Source organism: Lissotriton helveticus, chromosome 3_1 (genome assembly GCF_964261635.1).
Source record: "Lissotriton helveticus chromosome 3_1, aLisHel1.1, whole genome shotgun sequence".
NCBI lineage: Eukaryota > Metazoa > Chordata > Amphibia > Caudata > Salamandridae > Lissotriton > Lissotriton helveticus.
Genome location: NC_136061.1, coordinates 548971933 through 548994984, shown reverse-complemented (window position 1 = coordinate 548994984; position 23052 = coordinate 548971933). Strand labels below are relative to the sequence as shown.

The following is a 23052-nucleotide window of genomic DNA, read 5'->3' as shown; positions in this document are numbered from 1 at the left end:
AATCAATGCTGAGACAGCACAAAACGTCACTCAAGAAATTGAAATGGGTCATTAAAAGGCAGCCGGAAGACACATTATGGTCTGAATTACTTTGTGATGTGAGGAGCAATGACAGTGCATGGTTTTGGTAAACAACAAACAAACTGTTGCTTCCTGCCCAAAGAGCAATTAGCTCCCACCTGATGGAAGAAACATAGGCAAAATTTCTGTCAGATCAGTTTAACCAGCAGCTGATCGGAGGTGTCAGCCTCCATGTCTCTGGCCAAACACGGACAGAAGGCCTTAACAACTATCAGCTAATGGCAGATCACTAATGAGTCGCTCCTCTACAGCCAACAGCAGGCCCCTCCAACAAAACATCTCAGATAAGAGTCGATGCAACTGAAAAGCAAATAACTAAGGGCAGGCACAACGGGGCCCCAGGCCCAAATGGTATCCCACCAGTACTCTTCAAGTTCCACACAGCTTACTGGGTGACAAACTGGGCACCGGTTATCAACAACATAATTTCTGATGGAACTATACAAGAATTGTGAAAGGTTCCATAATCTTCTGAATTTTCAAGGGAAGAGACAAAATATTTAGCCAAAAACTACCGCTTCGTAATACTCCTTGATGATGAAGCCAAATATTTTGCAGATACTCTTCTCGAAGAGCTAACAACTTGGCCTCTGAAAATGCCATAATCACATTAAAACAAACACGCTTCTCAAAACTAACAGGAACTACAACCAACATCAACAAAAACCTCATCCAGAAATTAGTCAGGACGATATAAATATACATCTTTGTCATCAGAAACAGACTGGAGAGGTCTCAACCAATAAATAAACTGCACTCTGCGCAACTCGTGACAGCATCAGAAAAGTTGCATGAACAACAATGAATATGCTACTTACCAGTATGCATATGTTCTTGGCATGTAGGGCTGCTAACATTCATATCTAGTGCATAGATCGCCGCCTAGTGTTGGGTCCGGATGATTGCACATTGTTGTCCTGGAAGAGTCTTCGAAGTATCACGAGATAGGTGGCTCCTCCCCTGGACTACAGTGCGCATGGGTATCGGCTCCATCCCCAGATTGTTTTTAGCCATTGTGGCAGAGATGGAGTGAAATAGTGTAAAGGATGTCCATGCTAATGATGAATGCAAGAGAGTGTCTGCAGCCGCTACGGGCACCGGGGAGGAGGGCGGGCGATATGAATGTTAGCAGCCCTACATGCCAAGAACAGATGCATACTGGTAAGTAGCATATTCAGTTCGAGGCATGTGGGCTGCTAAATTCATATCTAGTGCATAGAATACACAGCAGTCCCTCCATTAAGGGCGGTTGCCCGTGCCAGCTGCAGAAGCTTGAAAAAGTGTCTTGAGAAAAGCCTGTCCCACAGCTGCTTGCTGTTTGGAATGCACATCTACGCAGTAATGCTTGGTAAATGTGTGTGGTGTAGACCATGTGGCTGCTCTACAAATGTCTTCTAACGGAATGTTCCCCAGGAAAGCCATGGAGGCCCCCAATTTGCGTGTGGAGTGCGCTCTTGGGGGTATTGTTAAAGTGTGTTTAGCCTTTTCATAACAGATTTGAATGCATTTAACAATCCATCTGGCTATTCCTGCTTTGGAAATGGGGTTGCCTTTGTGTTGTGCGGAGAAGGCAACAAAAAGTTGTTGTGTCTTCCTAAAGGGTTGTGTTCTGTCAATGTAGTACATTAGCGCCCTCCTAACGTCTAATGTATGAAGCATTCTTTCTGCTACCGTTTGTGGGTTTTGGAAAAATGCAGGCAGGTCAATAGTTTGGTTGATATGAAACTGACACCACCTTTGGAAGGAATTTGGGGTTAGTGCGGAGCACCACCCTGTTAGAATGTATTTGGATGAACGGCTCTTGGATAGTGAGCGCTTGCAGCTCACTAACACGTCTGAGCGACGTGATAGCAACGAGAAAAGACACTTTCCACGTTAGAAACTGAAGTTCGCATGAGTGCAGTGGCTCGAAAGGTGGGCCCATCAGCCTAGTGAGGACCACATTGAGGTTCCACACAGGAGCTGGTGGAGTTCTAGGAGGAATGACTCGTTTCAGCCCCTCTAGGAAGGCTTTAATGGCAGGCACCCTGAAAACAGAGAGGTGCTGTCTATTCTGGAGATAAGCCGCTATGGCGGATAAATGTATCCGAATGGAAGCGTATGCTAGATTGCATTTGTAAAGATGTAACAAATAGCAGATGATGTTAGGAATGGATGCATCTAGCGGGTTGATATTGTTGTCAGTACAGTAAATGGCTAACCGCTTCCACTTTGCTGCATAGCAAGCTCTGGTAGTGGGCTTCCTTGCCTCTCTGATGATGTCCATGCATTCAGGAGGCAGGTTGAGGTAGCCAAACTCTAGGACCTCAGGAGCCAGATCGCCAGATTGAGTTGTTGCGGACCTGGATGCTGAATGTCGCCATGGTTCTGCGTCAAGAGGCTGGGTGTGAGATGCAGCCTTTGATGCGGTACCACGGAAAGTTCTAGAAACGTGGTGTACCATGGTTGGCGTGCCCATGTTGGAGCAACCAGGATGAGAGTCATCGAGTGTTGCTTTAGCTTTCTTGCCACCAGCGGAATGAGAGGCGCTGGGGGAAAAGCGTACGCAAATTTGCCTGACCAGTTCATCCATATCGCATTCCCCTGCGATTCCGGGTGAGGGAACCTGACGGCAAAGCTTTGGCATTTTGCGTTTTCCCTTGTGGCAAACAGGTCTATTTGTGGATGACCCCACTGCCGGAAGTACGGGTGGAGTACTGATGGATGTATCTCCCACTCGTGCATTTGATGGCTGTACCTGCTGAGCAGATCCGCCATCTGATTGTCCTTGCCCGGGAGGTGTTCTGCCATGAGGAAGATGTTCCTCTGAATGGCCCACTTCCACATGCTCTGAGCCAGATGAGACAGCTGTGGCGAGTGAGTACCTCCCTGCTTCTGGATGTAGTACATGGCTGTCATGTTGTCCGTCCGGATCAACACGACCTTGTTGCACAGATGTACTTTGAAGGACTTGAGCGCCATGAAGATTGCCATCAATTCCAGGTAGTTGATATGCAATCGTTGTTGCTGGGTTGACCACAGTCCCTGCACCGTGTAGTGGAGCACATGCGCTCCCCACCCTTGGAGAGATGCGTCCGTCGTTAGAACAATCTGTGGCACAGGCTCTTGGAACGGTCGTCCCTTGCAAAGGTTGTGTGGATTCCACCAATGCAGAGAGTTGTATGCCCGACCGGTCACCAACACTAGGTCTGTCAGTTGTCCTCGAGCCTGTGTCCATTGATTTGCCAAGCATTCCTGGAGGGGGCGCATGTGCAACCTTGCGTGCGGGACCATGAAGATGCAGGAGGCCATCATGCCTATCAACTGCATGAACACTCTCGCTGGCAGGGAGAGTTGCGGTCTGAATCGTTGGATCAGCGACTGAATGCTGTTGATTCTGACTGTGTTTGGCTGAGCCATAGCAGTCAGGGTGTTTATTGTCGCGCCCAGATACTGCCGTACATGGGCTGGTTGAAGGTGCGACTTTGGGTAGTTTAGCGAGAACCCCAGGCTGTGAAGGAGTTGAATAGTGTGGGACATGTGTGAGGCGCACTGTCTTTCCGACTTTGCTTGAACGTCGTCGAGGTACGGGTAGACATGTATGTTTTGTCTCCTGAGGTGCGCCGCCACTGCCGCCAGACACTTTGTAAACACTCGGGGGGGCAGTAGTCACACCGAAGGGTAGCACTTTGAACTGATAGTGCTTGTTGTGAATGGTGAACCTGAGGTATTTTCTGTGAGACGGGTGGAGTGGGATGTGGAAGTAAGCATCCTTGAGGTCTAAGGTTGCCAGGAAGTCCCCTTGGTTTAGAAGGGGAAGTATCTGTTGCAGTGTCAGCATGTGGAAATGTTCCGACAGTATATACATGTTGAGAGGGCGGAGATCCAGAATGGGTCTGAGGGATATGTCCTTTTTTGGGATGAGGAAGTACAGGGAATAGAGCCCTGTTCCTTCCTCCTCCACTGGCACGAGTTCGATTGCTCCTTTTTGCAGCATTACTAGCACTTCCTGCTGCAATAAGTGCAAGTGCTCTGCCGACATAGGACGGTGTCTTGGGGGAATGTTTGGAGGAGTGGATGTTAACTCCAAACAATAACCGTACTGGATTAGTTTTCTCACCCACCTGACCGTGGTGATGGACGACCAGACTGGCAGGAACTGCTGGAGTCTTCCCCCGACAGGTGTTGGATGGTCGGGGGGCAGTGACAGGGAGTCACTGTTTGTTTGCGGCAGAGGAACGGGAGTTGGTGTTCCCTCTGCCTCTGCCTTTGGCACTGTTACCTCGGTAACCCCCTCTACCTTGCTTGGGATACGAGGACTGCGCACCACCTTTTGTGAATTGTGACTGTTGTCCCATGTGTCCTTTGGTAACACTACGCGCTCCTGAGCGACGAAAAGTGTTGCCCCTGAACTGTTGTGATTGAAGTGCCCCCATGGACTTAGCAGTTTCGTTGTCCTTCTTAATTTTTTCAAGTGTGGTGTCTACATCTGGGCCAAACAGTCTGTCAGGATTGACGGGCTGGTTGAGGATTGTAGTTTGGATGTCAGGCTTAAATCCAGATATACGAAGCCAGGCTTGGCGCCTTAGCATGACGCTAGTGTTAATTCCTCTAGCCGCTGTGTCCGCTACATCAAGTGCGCATTTTATGGCAGCGTTTGATATAAGCTTTCCCTCTTGTATGAGCATTTCGCCAGCTTCTTTATACTCATCAGGCAGATGTTGAAGGAGCTGTTCTAGGGTGTCGTAATGCGCCCTATCGTAACGCGCTAACAATGCCTGTGTGTTTGCGATACGCCATACATTAGCAGCCTGCGCAGCGACCCTCTTGCCAGATGCCTCAAGCACTTTCGACTCCTTGTCTGGGGGAGGAGCTTCACCAGTTGTTTGGGAGTTTGCCCTCTTGCGGGCATTCGCGACCACCAACGAATCCAGAGGCAACTGTCCTCGAATATAGGCAGGGTCCCCAGGTGCTGGTCTGTATTTTTTCTCTATTCGTGGGTTTACCACTCTCGCCCTTGTAGGTTCTTTAAAGATCTCTGGCGCATGTTTAAGGACACCTTTCAACATAGGAAGTGTTTTGACTGTTCTTTCTGAGACAGAGAAAGTGTCAAACAGGAAATCCTCTTCCACTGGGTCAGCATGCATATCTACATCATGATTTGCAGCTGCCCTCTCAATTAAAGCATTGAAAGCTGCTGAATCCTCAGTTGGTGAAGTACGTGCCCCAAAACCTTGTGGGTCCTGCACCACCTGATGACTTCCCAGGTCCCCAGCGTCGTCATATGAGTCCTGATGCACATCAGGGTCATTGCCAGTAGGGAAGTTGTATTGTTCATCTTGGTCTTCATCCTCACCCCCTGATTGGGTGGGGGAAGGGGTTGGACTCCTCCTTGGGGGAGGTTTCAGAGGTTCAACAAGGGCAGGTAAGTCCTGTGTTTGCCTTTTCTTTTTCAGTGGAATTACAAAAGTCTCCAGTGGCTGGGAACTGATCTTTCTCTTATAAAGCGTCATCTTCCCTGTGTGGGCATCGATGTAATGCTCACAGTCGTCCTCAGATGCTGTGTGTCGAGGCAAAACAGCACTGGACGTGGAATCCGAAGTCCCTGAGGTCTTCGGCACCGTTTGGGGTGCAAACGCCTTTGGTGGCACCTTTGGTGGTAGTGTATAGATAAGTTTCGTCGACTTCTTGGCAGGTGGCTCCATCGGTTTCGGATCCGATGGCGCAGACTTTGTCGACGGCAGGGCTTTCTCCCGAATCCTCTTGAGCAACTCGGTGACCTGTTTTGTAAATGAAGCCGAGGGTTTGACGACGGATGCTTCATGTTTGTCCGCTTTGGAGGCTTTTGGCGTGGCAGAAGAAGGCACTGACGAATCCTCGACTCCAACGGTTCGCTGCCCTGCAGCTGTCTTAGACGCCGACGGCGTCACCGCAGATCAGGTGTCTTTGTGCCGAGGAGTAGCGGCTCCGGCTTTTGGATCTGGGCTCTTAGTGGCCTTTGCTTCGACCGTCTTTTTGGAGGTTGACGCCCCAGACGTCGAGACGTGATGGACCACCTTCTTTGTGGACGTGTCCTTGGCCACCGCGTGTGGCGCCGGTGACTCGACGGCCTTCTTCGCCGGCTTTGTAAGTTTGGACGGGACGTCGGCCGTCTTAGATGTCGACGAAGCCGTTTGTTTCGGTTTCGTTTTCGACGTGTCTTCGGCCATCTTAGATGTTGTCGAGGCCGTAGGTTTCGGTTTCGGTTTAGGCGTGACGTCGGCCATCTTAGATGTTGTCGACTGTACTGGTTGCGGTTTCAGTTTCGATACGCACAACAACGGCTCCTCCGGTGTATCCGTGGCCGGGCCCGAAGGCGGGGCTGGGGATATCGGTGCAGGGTCGTGGGTAAGGCCGAGTGGCGATCCCGTGACCTGAGCCTGAGTCGAGTAACTTTCGGGGCATAGCTCTTCCTCTGAGCTATCTTCCGCGGCCCCATAGACTTCTTCGTCGTCCCCTACCTCATCGACGTATTCAAGGTCTTCGCTCTGTCCTTCGATGTTTTCTTCAGGATCGGCCTCGACCTCCGTTGATGGTGGTGAAATCTGAAGATGACGGCTTTGGCCGTCTTCTGCGGGGTCGTCGAATATGTCGTCGGGTGCCGGTGCTGCGTGCAAGGCCACGAGGCGCGCCGCGCGCCGATGCTTGAGTGTCTTCTTCGACCTGAATTTGGCGCAGGCCATGCAGTTGCCCTCGTCGTGATCCGGCGAGAGACATTTGTTACAAACTGGATGTACGTCGATGTGTGGGTACTTGGACCCACACACGGGGCAGCGCTTGAACGGACTACGTTCCATGATGATTTCGTCGGTGTCTCGCTGCGAGTACAGGGCCTCGATGTCCGAAGAGTAGCAACTCCCCAGAAGTCCGACACGAAGAGTCGGACGATGCTCGGGACCGTTCGCAACAATACCGACGCGAGTATCGAAGGCCTTTTGGCCTTAAAGAAGTAATTTTTCGATTCCGACAAGGAGGCGTCGAAATCACATCCGAACCCAATGGCGGAAAAAAACAATCTGGGGATGGAGCCGATGCCCATGCGCACTGTAGTCCAGGGGAGGAGCCACCTATCTCGTGATACTTCGAAGACTCTTCCAGGACAACAATGTGCAATCATCCGAACCCAACACTAGGCGGCGATCTATGCACTAGATATGAATTTAGCAGCTCACATGCCTCGAACTGAGAACCTAGGACTCCTACGACTGTGTGCACGGAACGTCAACAGCCTAACAAGTAAAAAAACTGACCCAGTCAGTCATTGACATTGAAATTGACATAATTCTCCTACAGGAGACATAGCTTGAAGATCCACTCAACGTGCAGGGGTTCACAAACTATTCTGTACCAGCCGGTAAAGGAGCGAAATATAGCCAACCAAAAGGACGGCTTGGCAACTTACATATCTGTGACCAAAATAGGCTCATTTAGGGAACTACACTCAAATTTGCCGGCAATGAATTCAGTTCTTACCACAATTCACTGTCAGAACACCAAAGCTCAGATCGACATTATTAATGTATATGTACATCCCAAGGTCAGGCTGAAGAGCTCAAGAGCACTCATTGAGGTAATCTTAAGGCTCCAGCGAGAAGAACAAATCACAGATCGTGTGGTTTCAGGTGACTTTAACCTACACCTTTTAGGGTCCTCTGAGGAAGATGAGCTTTTAGCAGTGCAGACCTTACACTGGGATATCCCAGGCCAGTGTCGAAGCAGAACTGGTAAACTGAACAAAATTGGTAGACAGCTCTTAGGCGACCTAGAGCACTTAAGTTTCCATGTGCTCAATGGTCGGTTCCTTGAGGACAACCCACTTGCTGCCTCACATCACTCAAGCTCTGCCAACTCCACAATTGACTCCACTTTTGTCACTCTGTCATTAATGCAGCATATTTATTTCATCTAGGCAAGAAGGGGAACAGTGACCACCTACCCCAGGAGGTGACCTGCCAGGCAGCCACCTTACAATGCCACTGAACCAAGGAGGAACCTGGATTGGCATTCGCCATTAATAACAAAAGGATCAAATATGCCACCTTGTCAAAAAAAGACCTGTCGGAATCAGCCAAGGCTCTGTTGCAACAGTGTCTGGCAAACTCCAACAATGTCCTAACTATTTGGGAGTCCTTCATCAAAAGCCTCGCTGAGAAATCAGTCTATCCAGCAAAAGCAGGGTATCAAATGCGAAGCACCTTGCAATACTGGTTCATCCCCTATGCGCAGATTGAGCTAAGGTTCCTAAAGAGGGGATGCCCACTCACAATCAATGCTAAGACAGCACAAAACGTCACTCAAGAAATTGAAATGGGTCATTAAAAGGCAGCCGGAAGACACATTATGGTCTGAATTACTTTGTGATGTGAGAAGCAATGACAGTGCATGGTTTTGGTAAACAACAAACAAACTGTTGCTTCCTGCCCAAAGAGCAATTAGCTCCCACCTGATGGAAGAAACATAGGCAAAATTTCTGTCAGATCAGTTTAACCAGCAGCTGATCGGAGGTGTCAGCCTCCATGTCTCTGGCCAAACACGGACAGAAGGCCTTAACAACTATCAGCTAATGGCAGATCACTAATGAGTCGCTCCTCTACAGCCAACAGCAGGCCCCTCCAACAAAACATCTCAGATAAGAGTCGATGCAACTGAAAAGCAAATAACTAAGGGCAGGCACAACGGGGCCCCAGGCCCAAATGGTATCCCACCAGTACTCTTCAAGTTCCACACAGCTTACTGGGTGACAAACTGGGCACCGGTTATCAACAACATAATTTCTGATGGAACTATACAAGAATTGTGAAAGGTTCCATAATCTTCTGAATTTTCAAGGGAAGAGACAAAATATTTAGCCAAAAACTACCGCCTCGTAATACTCCTTGATGATGAAGCCAAATATTTTGCAGATACTCTTCTCGAAGAGCTAACAACTTGGCCTCTGAAAATGCCATAATCACATTAAAACTAACACGCTTCTCAAAACTAACAGGAACTACAACCAACATATAAGTCTTTTCTCTATTAATCGAGAGAGAAAGGGAAGCAAAGCTGCCACTGCACTTATGCTTCATTGATTACAGGTCAGCTTTTGACCATGTTGATCGGGGAAAATTATGGCGGAAACTAGGGAACTGGAACATCGCACTGGCTCTCCTGCATTCACTCATACTACTACACACAGATACAAGGTTGCAGATCAAGATTAGCACTGGATCTCATCATTCTAGACTAATCCCAACCACCAAAAACTTGAAGCAGGCATGTGTGCTCAGCCCACTCTGTTTAATCTCTTCTTGTCGGACCTAACATCTAAGCTGAATATCCGTGACTCCCATGCCCCTAAACAAGGCAGTATGGTCTTTTCTAGTCTCTAGTATGCGGATGATTTGGTCTTAATAAGACACACTCCGGTAGTTTACTCATCATGCTGGAATACTCCACAAAAAACGACCAGACCATTAACTTAGATAAAACTAAAACTATGTCAATTAACAACGCAAGGAGAAAGACCCCGAGCTGGTACGTGGGCAGGATGCGGCTTCACTCAGCAGCCAAATATAAAATATCTCAGAGTTATTATTAGTGAAGATGTTCACTCACTCCTCAGAAAGAAGCCTTGAGAAGAAAAGGCAACGCAATGGCCATAACTTAAAAAACTATGAAGAGGAAACTATCTAACCCAGTCCTGACGCCACATCTCCGCATAGTCCAAGCAAAGCTATGCGGAGAGATGCTACTGCCCAGACAATATCAAGACCAGACCTACAGAATGATCTTTAATCTCCCCCAAAACACTTACCCGGCACAAATACGTCTGGAATTCGGTCTCCGGAGACAAAATGGCAATGCGTGCATAAACAGCTGAAACATATCAGGAAGGTTGGCCTAAATACCCTGAATTGTCATCTGTAGGAGCAGACAGACAATAGAGACAATTTGGCTGTCAGAGCATACCTTAATAAGTCGCTAACTATAACTGGGACAGCTCACCTCTTAGAAACCCCCACCAGTCATTTGTGCTTTACAAAGCATGTTTGCAAATCTATCAAATTACTCTCTGTACTTCAGGACAAGGCCACAATGGCCAGATGATCCCACGCATGGCTAGTCTTGAATAATTACAGATTAGCTACCATCCAGTTATAATTCCTTACTGGGTACAGTAATAATCTCAAAAAGAAGTTTCTGAAATATCATCTTGGGCTACTTCCATCGTTGTTACGCTTACTTCCCTGGCAGCAACATCCAGGCTCGAGCAGCTGCTGCTTGTGCAGTCGTGGCACAGAACGTCTATCACACTTAATTTGTACTTTACAAAAACTAATGGATGATCACAAATTACTCCTAAAAGCATCCTTCAATCAAAGAGGCATCCGTACACAAAAGGCAGGCTGTGTTGGCTTGCTTTGCCCCAGTAGATCTAGGCTGAACTGTCGCCTAGAGAAATTTCTCAAAAGGGTGGAAGGGAAGATGGCAGCACTTGATATTATCGCCACTGGAGTCACGGTTCCTATGTAGAGAGAAAGAGTAAAGTTGTCCTAATATTGTGGTACTTGGGGACAGTGTGTCCTGATCTTGGTGCTCTCACACACCCCGAAGGAGGTCATGCTTCAACATGGGGCGATGCTCCTCGTCGGGCTGGTCCTGCAATGCCCTACGGGTCCCCGAAGGATAGCTTTGTTGGAGATCTTTTCAGGATAAAACTGTGTGGGTGCGTGGGTGTAAGTGGCAGTGAAGTCCTCAAGTGAAGTCTAAAAGATGGCTGGAGGGGTGGCTCAATGCTTTATTAGGATAAATATCCCTCTGCCAACATTAAAAACCAAAAAGGTTGTGCTGCTCAGAGGGAGATAATGGCCCTCAGCAGCAAGAGAAATCTAGCATGCCCCTAATGGACATGTTTGGTGGTCAACATATTTTGCGCTATCTATTGGTCTCAGGAGGAGATCCCTAGCGCTTCTTCAGGACCAAAATGAGTGCTGTGTAAAAAGGTAAAAGTGTAGAAGTGAGTGGCCTAAATGTAGTGCCACTAGAGGCCTTTAGTGCCACTACATTAACATATATAGGCCACTCACTTCTATACTTTTACCTTTTTACACAGCACTCTTTTTTTTAGGGGAGAATTCACGTTCCATCTCCGATTCCCATCTGCGCTGCGGTTTTAACAGGTTGTGAAGGCTTATTCAGGAAGGAATAAATATCGGACAGCAGGCATTTGTCTGAAGTGTGTGTTATGTACCATTGCTCAAATTTAGTGAGGGGGCGGCAAGCATGGGGCCCTACCTGAGGTTGTGTTACCCAGTGACGTATCGCTGAATATTGCCAATATGCATCCTTGGGAATTCCAAAACCCGACACCAGCCCGAGGAAATCCAGGATTCCTTTCTCATCAAATATGTCCCCAATTCTTTTACAGTTGACTTCTTGCCATTTTAGATAGCTGTTCCTTTCCATCGCTGGGGGGAAGTCTGGGTTGCCAATGAAAGGGGTCAGTGGAGATAAGGGGGTTGAAGTGAAGCGTTTTTAAACAGTTAACCTTTTTCACTCTGAGGCCTGAAGCCCTCAGTCCAGGATAAATACTTCAGAAATAGAGGTTTTGATGACTCGGACATCAGAATATGTATAATGTACACTGTCAATGGAAGAACGTGGATGCTGCAATTTTATGGTAATCTGGTGCCACGTTGTCAAGAGAAAAAGGGCATGAGATGCTATGATCAAAGCTGTACCGCTTAAGTCTTATTCAGATAGGTGAAAGAACGGCTAACAGAGTTAAGAACGAAGTGTGCAGTGTTAAATGTGAATTTGGGCGATAATGTAACCTGGAACTCACTTTAACGGTTGTGCAAAGCAACTGAAACAATTTTTCAATTGGAGGTGTCAGTTCCAACACTACATTGCGAAATAATAAGAAGTGTGAAAAACCAAACTGCAACTTAAAAGTGGGAGTCTTCCAAATAGTACCTCAAGAGTCAATGTATCGCATATGCACTTGGCACCCTGCTGGCCAAGTTCAAAATACTGTAAAGGTAACTTTGTAAAAGCAAATACATTTTTTCAATGTATTTGTGTTAATATTTCACACATTCCAGCATTTTATCACTCACCACTGAACCACAGGCAAAGTGTTTCTACTAGGCTGAAGCTGAAAAATCCACACACAGGAAAAATGTATACATTTTGTTTCAAAACAGTTTGTCAAAGGAAGGCTACTAATGTTTAACATGTTGTGAAATTACTGCTGATGCTGCTGGAAGAAACACTTCAATGGCCTTTTATTCCTCGTTCACCCCCAGCACCCTTAGTTCCAGCGCCTCTTCAGATTACAGAAGGGTTTATTTTTCATTGGATAAGCAGTCTCAACCGTCTCACCTGTTATCCACCAGCAAGCTAGTTCACGGTCAATGCTAACATCTATCTATGCTGACCTGAATGCCACAAGTAAAAATCCCATCCATGGCTAGCTTAGTTTACCATGCTTGTAAGGTGGTTATACTGCATATCACTAAACAGGGTAGCAGTAACGCCAGTTATCTATATCCAGCACTTCAAAACAGTATGATGTGGTGCATTGTATTATTATTATTAGCAGGAGCACAAAGTTGAAGTTAATTGGATAAGGAATACAGGGCTGTGACCACTAAAAGTCTCTGAAAACGAATGAAAGGCAATCTTTTTCTACAGGTTTTTGGCCAAAAACACACATCATCTCGAGGACTGGAAAGTCCGAATCACTATGAAGTGGGACAAGTTTGTCTAGTTGAAGCAGCACATAAAAAAGATTAAGATTAACTGCAGAGAATACCTGCCATTCTTGCAATCAGCAGTGATGTTATTGTAAAACTGTAAGACAAGAATGCAGTGGTATTTTTCTTGGAAGCCACTACAGGTAGAACATGAATGTGGAGCAGAAACAAATTAAGCTGCAGGGGAAGATAGGAAATTTGCAAGAGGCTAGCACCACCAACACCTTTGAGGCTGATTAAGAGTCACAGAAATACCTGGTAGACCCAGAGAGGGATCCTCAATTACCAGATTTCCCTATAGCCTCTGTACATGCCTTACCTCTGCTGACCCCCCATCCATAACATGAGTGAGCCCTCTCCGCAGCAGCCAAGAGTGAGACAGTAAGATGAAGCAGTCCTCTCTGGAAATTGTGACGCCATGGTGACTACTTATTTGCATTGATGGGGCTTATGGTGCACACACTACAAATTGAGACTTCCAGATGCAGAAATGACATTCAAAACACCTAAATGGTGTCAATCATATTTCTATGCATCTTGTCCTCTGTACACTATCCCACATGTAGGAGTACCCAAAGCCTACTTATGTATGCTGTGGCACATGAGTTAAGGTTTTATGAGGCTGCATGCATTACCCCACAGAAGGAAAGAGTTTGAGATGCTGTGCGTACTGCTAAAGAAGTGTACAAAAGACTGTCACGCATATCCAATATAACACAGCAGTAGTTCCTTCAGAATCATTTAATTTCTGTATCAAACCACTCTTTTCACGAGTCAGTTAATGTTTTCCTCACGTATCATTTAATGTAAGAGAAAGAAAACTAAACTAGAGTACCCAAGAAATTGCACGACATGCCACTTTTGTGTCAAATGAGTTAGAATGAAATACAAGATAAATAAGACAGGTGCTCCAAAGAAACAGTGAAGCGGCACAGTTGATGTGAGTTGGGGAAGAGTAATTGGTGACAATATGTACAACTCATTAACTAACACTCTATTGGTTGCAGTGTTTATATAGTTAATAAAAAACTCCGTCCTTTCAAGGCATATTTCCTAGGGAATGCCAATCAACAATAACCTAGGTCAACATTTTGACCCTTAACAATGGCTTCTAATGGTGTCTTCCTCATGACAGACTAATGGACACAAATGTATTCTAATCTGTGTACCCTAAACAAGAAATTCTATCTTGTCCAAATTTTGGAGGATTGTCTTTGTTTTGGTTAAGAGTTTTTGTAAGGTCGGCAGCATAGGAGAAAAAAAAAAAAGAACCCGAAATACAGCCTTTCTTCAGCAGATTATTTGGATGGATTTTTGGGTTAATCTGTTTCTGTGATCCAAGTATTTCTATTAACTCAAATTAATAGATGGAGTAAAGCCCAATCTATTCCCCAGAGCTGTAGTTTTTTCCAAAGAGTGTTTCTATGTTATCAAATGTGGTTGAGTAATCTAAGAAACATAAAAATAGTTCTTTTTATGTTCCAATGAACAATGAACCAAGATTACTAATGTAACTATGTCATCCACAGTTGAAACATTTGTTCTAAATCCTGTCTGCTAAAGACGTATTTTTTATTTTCAAAAGCCCATTGTACAAATAACATCAAAAGATGTTTTGCAAACATCTTTCCATCTGTGTCTAATACCACAATGAGTACGTAACAGCTCAGATCTGTTTGTGGATTTCTCATTTAGGCTGTTAAAAGGAACCTCTCACGATGGCATGGTTTGCCCGTAAAAGAGCACAGTGCTCAATAATGTAGAAAGTACGACACTCCAATTATTAGGCTAAACCTGTCTTATAACATGACAGGGCTTTTATAGTATATAGTTTATTAGCCATACTAACGGTATTTTTAAATGAATTTGTTTGCTAATTGTAGCACGAATACTGCATTTTAAAGCGCAATAGTTCAAATAAATATTCTAAACTTTAAAAAATAAAAAACGTTTCCCTGGTACATATCTAGTTTGCAGCAGGTGAGAGATAGAATATATCAAGCTTGATGAAGTAAGAATGAAGAGTTGTTCCTAAATTGTACATAAACATGAATTAAACTAAATTCCATATGATGCTCTTATTCACTATCAAAGTATTTGGTTAAATAGAGTTGGTACGGTTGAGTGAAAGAGTTGATCAACTTTGAATAATATTTTGCTGATAGGGGTCACACTCTAGTTGAGTAATGATGTTAAAGTTTTTATTCCTGATGCATGAAAAGCATGAAGAGCTGGTCGGCCTTTTGGGAACCTGTCATTAAGTTGCCTAAAACTTAGGTTCCAAAGTGACAAACTGATGTTTTTGCAATTTGGGATAAATGTAGCTTTTACAAACCAACTGCAGGATACACAATTGTTCATTCAATGTATCAATGCTTGTTATTTGACTCCCACACAATAACTTTTCATTGAATTATCAATACAGTATCATCAATGATGAAGTCAATGACAGGGTCTAGATCAGTGGAGATCAATCTGTTTTTGTTCCTTTGTAATTTGTGATGGAATGTAAATAGCGATCACAATGAGTCTGATGTTGTCCCTAAATTCAAAAGAAACTACCTAGATTGTTTTCCACTTCATTTGCACTAGTTATCCCCTATTCAATTTGCTCCCAAAACTGGTTGTTGTACCACAACAAGAGACTTTGTTTGATTGCTTTGCAATGTGTTGGAGTGATTTCCAACAGCTGCATATACAATTGCACATTAGAAGGTCATGTGGCACAGACAAAATGTTATGGAAAGAAATGAGGAGTCATATAAAAGATGTAACTCTAATTCATTCTACCTCTTTGTAGTTTTATTAGGTGATGAAGAGAAGTAAAACACCTACATTAGAAGTTCTTTTTGGGACGACTCATCTTACCATTCCTTCTAGCTGCCTGTTTAACTATAGTCCCATTTTGAAAGTCCCCAGGTACACCCTCACTAACAGTATGATGGATCAAACATTGGAAGATACCTGAATGGACAATGTATTGGTCAAGATTAAGGTTTATTGTCCATTATGTATGTAGTTAGAAATCACCAACATTTTTATTCTACCACCAGGACTTAAAGATACTAAGGGCCAGATGTACGACCATTTTATTTTGCACCTCACAATTTGCGACTAATTGTGAGTTGCAAATTGTGAGGCACAAAATAAAATGTACAACAGTGTGTTTAACATTGTTTGCGATTCCCAATGGGGTCACAAATTGCGAGACTCATTAATACCTTTGAGCCTCTCGCAATTTGTGAGCCCATTGGGAATGACAGGCCCTCCCAGGGATGGTGGTCTGCTGGGCTCAGCAGACCACCATGCGTGGAACTGCTTTGATATAAAGCAGTTTTTTTTAAATGCAGCCCGTTTACCTTAAAGGAAAACGGGATGCATTAAAAAACAAAAATAATTGAAATGTTTTTGTTTATTTTTTAAGAGCAGGAAGTGGTCCCTGGGACCACTGCCTGCCCATAAAAAATGTTATCACTTCCCGTCAATTCCGCCTAGAGAGGGGGACTAGACAGGGATGCCCCCTGTTGCCCCTCATGTTTGCCTTGATATTAGAGCCTTTGGCGACCTGGGTTAGGGGTGAACCCATGATCAGGGGGCTCAAGTGGACAGATCAGCACGAGGATAGAATCTCCCTCTATGCTGACAACGTCCTTTTGTATGTTGTGGCTCCAGCGGCCTCGATCCATAGGATCCTGCATATCTTTGCCATTTTTAGCGCCCACTCTGGGTATATTATCAACTATATATGCTTCAAGGTCCTTTGCCGTGGATGCCCAGAGACACCCACATTATAGTCGCTACTGAGGGATTATGCAACCTTGGTATATATGTGACTCAGCGTCCCACCCAATTCTGCGACATTAACCTCAAGGCCCCGCTGAATAGGGTCTATAACGACGTGCTCCACTGGCAGTCTTTGCCCCTCACTCTCTTGGGCAGGGCAGAACTGTTTAAAATGCTGGTGTTGCCTCTATTTTTATACATACTGCAAAACAATCCTTATAAAGTCCCAGACACCTACTTCATCAGTCAGAACTCTTCTATGGGATGGGAAAAACCCATGCATTGTGACCCATAAACTGACCAGGGGATGGTATGACAGAGGGATCGCATTGCTTGATCTTAAACAATATTGCTTGGCCTCACAGCTCGCAGTGATCTTTCAGCCGGTCTTTGCCTCACTGTCAGAACCGGCACACCGCATGGACAAATGGATAATGAATCAGAGTGGGTATCAGCGTGCACTTTATTCCAACCCCAAACGTCAATACCTCACTAGCCCTACGGCCCAAACAGTTGCACTTTGGCACAGCGCGACAAAGACACTGTGGTGGCACAAAAAAATAACACTGATCACTCCCTTATGGGAGTCTGAGCAACTCAGCACTTGAGCCGTTGCCTGGGATTCGATAAATGGGACCTAGTTGGTATCTCTTCAGTCGGGGACCTGTGGAAGCGGAATGAGATTTAGAGGCCTACAAGTGGAATATCATTGGCAAGGTCAGAGACGTTCCGCTATTTACAAATTCGTCATGCAATAACCACCGTTGTGGTGAGCAGTGAGGCTCTACCCGAGGCCTCCCTACTGGAGGATAGATTGTTAACAGATCCCATGTCACGTAAAGCAATATAACTCGCATATCTAAAATTAATAAACAATAAAACGGGTCCATTGACACGCCTCCCCCTCCGGTAGCTGTGGGAATCAGACCTTGGATATTTAGAGGATGACGATAGGCAGGAAGCCCTTTCCTCCCCCAAGGAAGAAGTTGCAATCCCAATGAGGCTACGGTTAGTCCAGCTCAAAATCCTACCTAGAACTTACCTATCTGCACATACACTGGTAAAAAATGGGGCATAGGCCGGATTCTGGGTGCCTCAGGAGGTGTGCGGCGGAAGGTACATTTTTCCACACACTCTGGGACTGCCCAAACCTCCAGCCGTACTGGGAGAGACTCACCTCCACACTCGCGAGGGTAAGCGGGAAAAGCATCACTTAGTCCCCGCTCCTTTGTTTATTGAACGTATGGGAGGTCACCGACCTGACCCAGACTGAGTGCACGTGGGTATCACTGGGATTTGTCCTTGCTAAGAGGAATATAGCTCAAGTATGGGGGAATGGGGACTTGCCTTTATATTAGAGATGGGCTAATGATATGGAGACTGCGATGATCGCATTTGCAAAGAGGAAGGGGTCACCTGAGCCCCCCTTCCCATTTGCGAAGTAGGTGGTAATTGTGAGTGTTTTGCGACCGCAATTGCAGTCGCAAAACATTAGTGCATGCTTTTGAGATTCGCTATTAAGGTTACGCCCCTTCCAAATTGCGAGTCGCGAAACCTACTTAGCGAGTCGCAAATAATTTGCAACTCACTAAATAGGCTTTGTACATGGCCCATGATGTTTTTGCATGCGCAAACCAGTTTGCGCATGCAAAAACGGGTCGTACAAAAGGATGCAATAGATCCGCACCCAATATATCGCAACAGTGCAGGGATCATAATTTATCAGGTGTGATCAATAGCACCCAATTACAATGAATGCCTTCCAAATGGGGCAGAACGAGCAGCTATTGGAAAAGGAAGTAAAAGCTGCATGTCCAATTATTTACCAGATATTTTTCCCTGGCAAATTGTGGTAGTTTTGACTTGCTCAAATTTACGTGGGTAAACATTTGAGGTGCCGTGCTTACCTTACAACTTATAATTGAGATGTATATTGTAATAGGAGTTACTGCACAAATCACAATTGTTTGGACTGACTCTAATCTGGGCCTTCTAGTCTCTTGTATTTGCATTTACTTCTAACAAACCTGGATGTCTCAGATGAATAAAGATGAATTTGATTGCAATTTTTATGTACCTCCTCATTGATTGATGTGCTTTAATTATGTGCAATTTTGAAAAATGTAGACCAAGTTGCTAATACTGATACATAAGGGATGACGGTCAGTTTCCTGCATGAGTATTTTATAAACGTCTACATTTGGAAAGAAAAGCTATAACTCTCTCGCACACATATCCAACTAAATGCTGAGTAGTTACGTAAATGTGGATATAATAAAACATCAGAAACATCATTTTCCTCAACACAAATAACATACATTTGGTATGTTATAGCAAAGGATAGCTAATCTGTTACTATTAGGCTTGAAATGCACATACTGAAGTTACACTTTTAGCAAGGGTGGGATCATTTCGGTCTGAATTCAATACACCATTTGTAGATTTAGATAGACGAGCAAAATACTTGCCTTTTTCTAAACAGGTGTGTTTTGAGGGCTTTCTTTCTGTGATTTTGTAATGAGAAAATTATCATGCTGTATGTATAATCCTCATTGCCAAGAATGTCTGCATTTTATAAAGGCTTATTCTTTGGGTCCAACAGGAAATAAAAATCACACTAAAGTAATTAATGTTTTGCTTATTGTAAGCGTTAAGACAAATTACCTTAGTTAATGAAGCCATTGCTAGTAGAGAGTACTGTGTGATAGGATGTTCTCTTAAATCCGGTTTTGCATGTAAAGGTTCAATGCAGCATACCTCCCCCTTGGAGCCACTGAAGAGGCACCGGGATTCACAGGTCCTGACCCCCATGACTCGCCTAAGAAAGCATTGAAACGAGCATTACATGTTGATGCAATAAATACCACTAACAAAACAGACAATACATTTCCTAAAATGACCAACCTATATCAAATAAAGGTTATGACTGGTAAAAACAGTTTCTCCTAATCTTACAAATGGAGATAAAAAGGTACTCTTTTGTACTAAGTCATCAATTTCTGATTTTATAAATGTTTGAACATGACTACGTGGAGCCGATAAAAGTCAGCAAAATAAGTGAAAATAGAAAGTTGTACATTTTTTGACATACAAGACCATAATCTGAACTGAATAATGTGTTTGCTTTTTTAGGAACACAAACTTAACAGGTATGACAGGAATATTGAAAATATACTGAAACAAAATATGGTATATAACATTTTCAGCGGAAAGACGAGCGGGTCAGTCAATAGGTAGGACTTCTTTATTGGAGTACAGCAAACACGACATACAGGTAAGAGGACGCTGGAGAATTTGCTCTAGCTGAACCAGTAGATTCCACATGACCTGGGTAACATGCCAAAGGAATATTCTAGTACACCGATTATCCAGACAATAATTGCACAACTCATCTTTTACTTCATACACAGAATAGAACACAATAAACACAAATACTAGTAGTGAAACTCCAGACAGAAACAGGGGAATGGAAAAGGACTTCCCCACCGCAACCCCCCACAAACACAAATATACATAAAACTAAAATTGCCCTGAAACAGGAGCCTACAGGCTAGAGTCAAAACCTCTTCACAAATTATGGAATTAACTCAGAGTCATTTTCCTCTTTGATCTCGGCACTTAAGGTGAACCACCCAACAATGACGAAGACCTACGAGAGTTTTGGTAAGGATCCGTTAGGGTGGTATAGTTCTCTTCCATGCCACCATGAACACACTCTCTACAGGGATCACCTACAATGTTCCCTTGGTCCAGCATTGTCCGTCATTCAGCATGGCCACACACTCAATGAAAGATTTGACCGTTTTAGGCTCTGAAAATAACATCCTCATCCAACTTTCTCGACTTAAGCCAACCCTCATACATAAATTGCATCATTTTGCCCAAAAATAGATCTTCCTTCAAAGCCTCTTTCCACGCTGACTTGGAGGTTGAGCCTCCAGTAGCACCAACCAATGAACAAACCACCACTTTATTCTCTTTTTCCCTCACCATAAATTCTTTAGTTTCCCTCAAGGGTAGAAAAGACAAAGAATTAGTAAAGATATAAACATACTTTTCACATCTGAAATTTACTCCAGTTTATAGGAAAACTCTTCTAACCTGTACTGTTGCTTGGCCATTTTAAGTGGAGGTTTGCTTGCTCCCTTAGAAAAGAAAATGTCTATCACGGCCTATGATCAAACCAGATAGTAAACTTGGAACCCCCACAAATAGCACCTGAAATGACAAACTCCCCACCAATGAGCCAGAGCTTCCAGCTCAATACTAGTATATTAGGGCTCTGCTCCCCTCAAACTCAACAACGCGAATGCTTCTTCATCCTTACCATTTCTACACTGGAGTAACGCAGCACTTAAACCCTTCTGGCTAGCATGCATTACAATTTACACAAAGGTCATGCACATAAAATCGTTTGAGGGGAATAGCTCATAATATCTCACTCTTGACAATTTAGATTTATTCTTCATACTCAACATCTCAAATCAACCTCTCCATCTTTTGCAGTACCAAGTGATATGTTTTTTCTGTAAATTTAGGGATGAAACAAGAATTAAATTCTTACAGTTCCTAGGAAAGATCTCAATTATTCTTTATCTGTTAGACATGGGGAACTGAGAAATGGCTTGAACTAAGTTTTCCTCCTTGGGCTCCACACCTTGTGCAAACAAACGATAACCCAATCAACCCTTGGCACTCCAATTCACGTTTCCAACTCTAAATACACAAAACATGGACCAATTTCTATCATGAGACTCTTCATCCTGTCTGTATACCAAAACATCATCCTGGGAACATATTTCCTTAGGTTTATTCATAAACATATTTTCAATTACACCTTGAAATATAACTGAAGTTGAAGATAAACCAAAGGAATGTGTCTAAAATTAAGCCCCTTCCAGGGTGACAAATGACGTTAAGAGCCTGGAGTTGTGATGTAATGCAGTTTGGTGGTGGGCAAACACCATTTAGAGAGCAGTGAAATCTTTGGCACCATTGAGCGTGGTCAACCATTCAGAAATATTAGGAAGCGGATGCCTATTCAACCATGTTAGGATTTAAGAATTTAAATGTACACAGATTCTATGGGACCCACTGGGCTTGCATGGTAAAACTACAGAAGACAACCATTCAGAACTTCCAATATTTCCTAACATCCCTTTGTATGCACGAAATATAACCTTATTTTTCAATTCATATCTTAATGTAACATGCACCCTTTCTACCTCGGGAACTACTGCTTTGGCAATTGTAATCGATGAGGAAAACACTTGATTATCCCAATTTGTTCAAAAAGACTTTTTTGGAACTTTTTCTCATATTCTGATCTATCCACAGCACAAATTGTCAAGGTTGTAGGGATCCAAAACAATTTCCAAATTAGTCTGCTTGAACCACACAAAAGACACAACTCATCCTTCACCACATACACAATGCCTGTGGCACAGTTTCTTTAAAATGGCAGCTAGTCACATTGGCCCAGAACATCATTGAGCTTGCCCCATATGCCAATGTCTGAAAAATATTCTTTTTTCCCCTTTAGGGCCTGAATTACCCTTCTGTGAATGACGTGCTAAATGGTTAATCAGAAAGTTAATATGCATGATGAGGAAAGTAGACATTCTTTACATGTTATACTGTTCTTCCAAATATGATACTCGAGAAATCATGAATATATTTGTGATATTTAATAATTGAGGTTGATCATTTCATTTGTAATAATTATCTAATCAAATCAGGAATATTTACTCAGCGCAAACATATTACCCGAAAGTCTCATGGCGCCTGCAGAAAGCTCAGATGTTAATTAAGCAAAGACCGTTGGGAGTCAAATAGCCAGGTTTTTGGCTCCCTGCGAAATTGATTATGACTTGAGAGGGTGCGCAAGTGTTGGGGTAGTTTATTCCAGAAAACAGGTGCAAAAAAGGAGAACGATCTCCCCCCCCATTCTTGTTGCGCGGATTTTAATAGAGTTTAGAAGAAATGTATTGCTAAATCTTAGAGCCCTGCATGGGCGATACCAGCTAAGTTTCTTCTTCCAGTAACCAGGGCCATTTCGATTAAAAAAAAAAAAAATGTGAGTTAGGCAAAGAATCTTAAAACGAGTTCATTTTCTGACAGGAAGCCAGTGGAGCGGTCTCACGTTTGATGCCGAGGGGGATCTCGGAGGAAGGTTCAACACCAGTATGGCAGCCGTGTTATGCAGGACTTGGAGCCTGGTTAGGGGGTCTTCGTTTACAGAGGACAACAGAGCATTGCCGTAGTCCATGCGATTTATTATCAGGCCTTGGACTAATGGTTTCCTAGTTTCGATCGAAAGCCATTTAAAAACTTTACGTAGATTTCGCATGATTCCATAACAGGAACCTATTACATGATTGACCTGATCTTTCATGGACAATTTTTTATCTAATTGGATACCTAGATTCCG

At 44.1% G+C, this 23052-nt stretch overlaps 1 protein-coding gene across 1 annotated transcript in view; it reads right to left on the bottom strand.

Moving 5' to 3' along the window:
* The window catches only part of VPS8 (VPS8 subunit of CORVET complex), a 2052516-nt gene that overhangs the window by 1711870 nt on the left and 317594 nt on the right, over positions 1-23052 (bottom strand). Inside the window, exon 10 of the mRNA XM_078680452.1 lies at positions 19287-19440. Coding sequence (XP_078536578.1) covers positions 19287-19440 — 154 coding nt within the window. The remainder of the gene's footprint in view (positions 1-19286; positions 19441-23052) is intronic.